Source organism: Terrapene carolina, unplaced genomic scaffold (assembly GCF_002925995.2).
Source record: "Terrapene carolina triunguis isolate 2854851 unplaced genomic scaffold, T_m_triunguis-2.0 Scaffold998, whole genome shotgun sequence".
Lineage (NCBI taxonomy): Eukaryota > Metazoa > Chordata > Testudines > Emydidae > Terrapene > Terrapene triunguis.
Genome location: NW_020665349.1, coordinates 861,240 through 867,511, shown reverse-complemented (window position 1 = coordinate 867,511; position 6,272 = coordinate 861,240). Strand labels below are relative to the sequence as shown.

Below are 6,272 nucleotides of genomic sequence, written 5' to 3'. Positions count from 1 at the left end.
CCACACCGTGAACTCCTCATTTCAGGCCCCACCCCCGAGCCCTCACCCCCTCCTACACCCCCCCCCAATTTCATGAGCATTCATGGCCCGCCAGACAATTTCTATTCCCAGATGTGGCCCTCGGGCCAAAACGTTTGCCCGCCCCTGGGCTAGAGCCTGTTCCCAGGGCTGCTGTGGCAGCTGCTGCCCCATTCCCGTGAATCCCTCCTTGGGCTGCCCCTGGTCCCCACCATGCAGCCACTGAGCACAGGCATTTCACTGAGGTACCATGGGATGCCTCTGGTCTCAGCCTTGCCCCCTGTGCCTCCCTGCTGCCCCTTCCCCCTGCTCTTTGGGGCAGGGACCATCTCTATCTGCTCTGGCCAGTGGCCAGCACACTGTGGGGTGATACAGAATGAAGGGTAGAGTGGAGACTGCCTGGAGCAGGGACTTGGCCCCTCGGTGCCGCCCCCCTCACTCACTAATAATGCACTTCCATCTGCAGGGAGATGGAGCCCAGAATTCCCCTCTCCTGCCCGCAGGGTGGCGGAGAACTCCAGGCACAGCACGCGATACCAGCTTTTCCTGCATGGACACAGGGAGAAGGGGCACGTGAGCTGTACAAAGCACGTTCAGTGTGAGAGCAGCTCTCAGGCCGGATTTGTCAGATGGGTCTTGGCACCCAATGCCACTTTAGGGCCGTGCTCCCTTTATCTCCTTGCGCGATAGGGGCCAGTCCCAGCGCCTGTGACAGCCTCTGGCCGGAGGAACTGCACCGATGATGCACTGAGTAGGTCTAGTGCCAGTCAGAGGATCTGGGGGCACGGTGCCATTATCCCAGCTTAAGGTATGTCCCAACCTCCCTCAGCATAGGCAGCCTCTGTACAGGCCATTCCCCTGTAGGCTGCTCATAAGTTTGGCCTGAACCTGGTCCTGCTGGGGCAGGCAGTGACTCTCCTGCGTCCATCCCCCAAAGACCTCACACTTCCCAGCAATCGGGGGCACAGCTTGGGCTGCTTCACCTTGGAAGACACTGGTGTCCTGTCGCCACAGTCCAGCTCAGGTCTGGTGTTTTACTAATGGTGGCATTGAGCAGTCAGGGGAGAACATGTAACGAGGGCAGACAGGAGGCACCAGCTTTCAGGGAAGTGGGGGCTTTAAGATCAGACCATGGGTACTCTGGAAGACCCCTTAATCAGGGCCTTAAACTCAGCATCATGGCTGAATCCCAGCTCGCCTCATTGCACTTTGCCTGCCCCTGCAGCTTCACTGGGGTTTGGGATTCTTGTTCGCTCTCTGCCCTGACCTATTGTGAAGTGTTGCTGGGTGCTGTTGAACCAGCTGCAGGGTTCCAGCCCAGAGGTGGCTGCCAGGCACTGCTATGGCTGTAAAGCACACTCGACGCCTACACATCATGAAAGGAGCTAGAGAAACAGTCCTTTTGATGGTGTCCGCTATGGAAGGTTCAGTAGCCCTGGGCACTAGCTATACCCGCCAGAGTAGCTACCTCCTGGCTTGAGCAGGAGCCTGAAACCACAAAGGATGAGATCTAACGCAGCTCCCGTTCTTCAGCCGAGCTCTGGCCCCAGCCACGGCAGCCTCTCTGCTCGCCTAGCCACCGTACCTATGGAAAGTGGGAGTCTGATACGATCTTCAATGCGTTTGTGCTCACAACCCTCCCGTGAGGCAGGAAATGCTGTTAGGCAGAGGGACTAAAGGACATGCCTAGGGTCACACCGGGCATCTGTGGCAGAGCAGGGACTGGATTCCAGGTCTCCCAAATCCCAGGCTAGTGACCTACCACTGGCCATCTGGCCTCTCCTCTTAGCACAATGAAGACAACCCCCTGCGTTCCGTTTCCAAACAAACATTTATTAAATTACAAAGGAGAAGTACCAGGTACTATATTTCTTCTTCTCTTTTTTTTTTTCAAGTTTTTGTGAGTGTTTGTTCCCCCAACTCATTTCTGGAGCAGGACGCAAGATTGTGTGAACAACAGTGCTGAGGGACCGTGCCCACTCCAGCAGCTATAGGGGCCACGGGGGAGGGGACGACCAAGCCGCCCCATGAAATGTACGAAGCTGCAGCTCTAACCTGAGGTAGCCGGGCTGAAGTCACTCGCTCCCTCAGGGGCCTGACAGCCTCCTTTGAAATGGAGAGATCGCTCCGGACCCCCAGTGCCCCGGCTGCGGCACAGGCTCTGCTGCTAAAAGTTACATTTCAAATAGCGTCCCCCCCACCAGCTGTGGGAAGAGCTGCTCAGCTGGAGATGGTGCACGGCCTGCTGGGAACGGTAGTGCTCACTCCTGCCACCCTTGATACACTCTAGGGAAGGAGGAACTGTGCTCGGCAGGATTTTCCCCTCCGCCCCGGGGCCTGGCATGCGACAGTTCATGCTTCATCCTGCTGGGGGAGGTGTGTGCAGGTCTTTCCACTCCATCCTTAGGGGTCCTAGTTTAACTCCCCACCACCCTGGGTCGCAGGGAGGGCCGGATTTATACCCCCACGATCTCAGGCCAGACTCTTGCAAGCCCAACTCCTGGGCAAGGGAGAGCGCCAAGGTCTCCCCATTTCTCTGGCCACCTCCTCCCCACCCCCACTTCCCTCACATCTGGGGCCAGGACAGGCTCCATAACATTCTCTGCAGGGTTCTTCCAGGCTGGGGAGATATTGCTCCAAGCGACCCTAAATCCCATGCCTGTGACTGCCCCAAACATCGAGCCCTGTGCTCGCCCCCCCCACCCCCCGGCCATTCTTTTCTCCCCAAGTTTGCTAGGTCACAGGGCTGGAACCATTGCCCCCTACCCGTCTCCTCCTGCCATCCAATCCCGCAGTGCAGCCACTTCCAGTCACCTGCCCTGAGCACCAAGCAAGGCAGGCAGCGGCTCATTCCCAGCCAGGGGAGCTCAGGTGACTCACGGCTGAGGGACATGCAAGAATTCCCCCTGGAGGGTTCAGCCCCTGGGTCTGGAAGGGTCAGCCGGGCTGGGGTGACTCAGGCAGAGCTCACTCAACCCTCCCCAGGCAGGAGAGAGGAGCCCAGGCAGGGACTGACAGAGGGGAAGGACCATCTCCCATGGCGGGAGATGGGGTAATTACAGCCACGTGGGGCCTTGGGAAGCCAGCAGTGTCTCTGCTCTCAGGCAGGGAGTTACGGGGTCAGCCCAGCCCCTAGGATCCCCCTCCTGTAACCCATCATACCAGACGTGTGGCCAGCGAGTGACCATGTGCACCCTCTGGCTTCCCCTTCTCACTTGCAAGGCCCCACTTGGCCTCACTCAGCCCGTGCCCAGCGCCTGGGGGCCAGGCTGAGCGCAGGAGCTGTCTGCTGCAGCTTGGAGGGTTTGGCTTTCCTGCATCCTCAGAGTCAGCCACACCTCCCACCAGCTCCAGCTGGGCAGGGGGAATCTATGGGCCAGTATTACCCCAGAACCCCGCCCCAACGCAGCCTGGTTAGTGAGGCCCCCTGCAGGGCCCCGGGCCCCGGACCACTGCCGTGCCAATCTGCAGCAGACACTCCGAAACCCTGGGTGCCCCACAGCCCTGCTCTGGGAGGGAGGGGGGAGGAGAGAGCCCCCTCCCCCTCTCACAGGGGCTTGGGCTTCCTTTGAGAAGTCTCCTGTAGCAATAACCATGACAACAGACACAGCTCAGCCCAGCTCACATGGACGTTGAACAGCAGGGGTGGCCAGGGAGAGGCCCCAGTACAGACCCCTTCCACCCCAGGGCTGTAGCCAGCAACTACTTCCCTGCTATCCAGGGACACCCCAGGGGCTGGACTTGCCCCCAGGGGGAGGGGAGCAGGAACAGAGGCTCCCCCAACTGCCTGAACAAGGGCCCAATCCCTGGGGAGACAGGGCCCAGCAGGCCTCACGGCCTTTCCTCCGGGCCATGCGCGGGGGCGCTTGCCAGCCCTCCGGTTCCCTCAGGTGGAGTTGGGGCTTCTGTAGAGAGCACTAGGGCTAGTGAGGGCAAGAGAAGAGCCCCTTTCCCCCCCCAGCTCTGCCAACACCCCTCAGCCCCAGCCCACAGGCCCTGCACGTCCAGCCCTGCCAGTGCCCCCCACTCCCCCCCCGCACCCCCCTGCCAGCCCAGCCCCGCGCCCCCCCCCCGCCAGCTCTGCCAGTGCCTCTCACTCCCGACCTGCAGCCCTGGGCTCCCCACCGCCCTGCCAGTGCCCCTCAATCCCAACCCACAGCCCCAGTCCTACCAACCAGTTCTGTTGATACCCCTCAATCCTGACTCAGTCTCCCCTGCTATTCCAGTCCTGCGCGTCTCTTGCTCAGCTCCTGCTGTCATGCTGGGCTGCGCAGCTGGGCGTGCGACATGCACAGGGCACCAAGAGCAGAGCCCATCGGACTCGCTGCACTTGTGATCAAGGCTGGGTTACGAGCCACACCGTGGACCCTCCATCCTGGCTCCCCACCAACAATAAATACTAATAAATACAGTACCTCCCCCTCTGAGAGCTGCCATCTGCTCCATCCCTCCCCACAGCCTGGGAGCCAGCTCAGCTCCGCCCAATCCGAGCCCCACAGACCGAGGGCCCTCCTGCCCCCGAGCCTCCCTTGAAGGGCACGGCTTGGAGCTGTGCTGCCAGAGGCCTAGGAGTGTCTCTGACCCGCTGGGGGCACAGGAGCCAGCGCACCAGCTCCTGCTCACGCCATGCAGCCATCTCCATGATCCCATCCTGCTCCCCCCTCGTGCTCACTCTCTGGCACAGGCGCAAAGATCTGTCAAGGGAGGGGTGTGTCTGTGCCTCACCACCCCACCTCTGGGGGAGGAGACGGCTCCGCTCTCTTGCCCTTTACTTGTCTCCGAAGTGCAGGGGTGAGGGTGGAGAGGGGGGCGTGGGACTCCCCGCGCTCAGGCCCGGGGTGAGTAGCAGGGGTTCCTTGGCATCTCCGTGAAGGATTTCAGTTCGTAGGGGATTCCCGAGTCGACCTCGATCGACTTGCGGGAGAAGAGCAGCCGGATGTCGTCGTGAAGGTAGATCTTCCCCGACTTGGAGCTGTGAAACCTGAGGGCAAACGAGACTCCCTGAGGCAGAGGCCACGGGCTGCAGCAGGGAGCAGGGTGGAGCAGGCGCTCCTTTGGAGCCATAGCAGGAAGGAGGAGCTGGCAGCAGGACCAGGGTTGTGGTGTTCCCAGGGGGCTCTGGCTGCAGGAGGGGAGCTCAGCACTGCAACCCTCTCCTCCTGGCTGGCAGCTTCCCCATGACCTTCCGTCCTCCTTCAGAATGGCCACTGCTTCCCGCTGCCAAAGGCTCCAGAGCCAAGAGCTGCCCCAGGCAAGGTCACTGCCATGGCCTGGCAGCCTTGCAGGTGGCAGTCAAGATGGCCGCCATCTCCCGTTGTTCCCAGCGGTAATGAAGTCAGGCTGCTGCAAGGGGAATGGCCACCTCTGGGCTCAGAATCCTGGTCCAGGGGAAAGGGAGGTGGGAGTGGGGCAGGAGCTCCTGCCCAGAAGAGGGGCCAGCTCCAGGGTGATGGGACCCATGGCCATCCCTCCCCCTCGCCACCTCAGCCCCTACCTCAGGTGCATCAGGTAGCAGAGGACCCTCCTGGGCGGGCTGGCGCAGGCTGGGTCGCTGGGTGTCTCGCCGGGCCCTTCCTCCCCCACGGGCACCAGGAAGATGCGGTGACGCAGAAAGGTCATGTGGTTGGCTGGCATGTCCTGGAAGTCGTACGTCACCAGGAACATCTTCACCACAGTTTTGTTAGGGTTAAATAAGGTCTGGAAATGGGGAGAGAGCAGGTCAGCTGTGGGGAGGGGGCAAGGCTGGGGTGCAGCCGGGGCTGCCAGGACGTAACCAGGCCCCGCACAGAGCAGGGGCCATGGGGATGTAGGACAAGCACAGGGTGTGACCAAGTGGGAATTTTTCATAATATTTTGTATGAATACAGTGTGTGCCTCAGTTTCCCCTATGTTGTGCCTGGGTAACTAGGTGAGGGGAAAAGTTGTTTACTCTTTGCAACGATCCAGGTGTGACTGATGCCTGGCTGTGTGGGGCCTGAGCCCCACGCCCATGGAGAGTCCCAGAAGACAATGGCCACTCCAGCTGCCCAGACGTTTGGCACCAAGCAACTAACGACCACGAATGGCCGACCCTCGGCAGGAAGCCAGCGGGGTCTGACCAGCTGGAGAACAAAGGGCTAAGGAGGAGGCCAGGTGACAATGGCTGCTAAGAACAAGGACAAAGGACGCAGGAGGGGCCAGGTGGGGCTGTTGGAAGTGGTGGGAGACGCTCCTGCACTGGGACTAAGGGGGGTCAGAGGGCTCTGGGACTGACC

At 60.9% G+C, this 6,272-nt stretch overlaps 1 protein-coding gene across 1 annotated transcript in view; it reads right to left on the bottom strand.

Moving 5' to 3' along the window:
- Positions 1–4,165: 4,165 nt before the first annotated feature.
- Positions 4,166–6,272, bottom strand: part of FAM214B (family with sequence similarity 214 member B) — a 6,918-nt gene continuing 4,811 nt past the window's right edge. The window contains exons 3-5 of the mRNA XM_029913863.1: positions 6,072–6,163; positions 5,513–5,777; positions 4,166–4,999 (exon numbers count right to left, since the gene is read on the bottom strand). Coding sequence (XP_029769723.1) covers positions 4,846–4,999; positions 5,513–5,777; positions 6,072–6,163 — 511 coding nt within the window. The 3' untranslated portion in view covers positions 4,166–4,845. The remainder of the gene's footprint in view (positions 5,000–5,512; positions 5,778–6,071; positions 6,164–6,272) is intronic.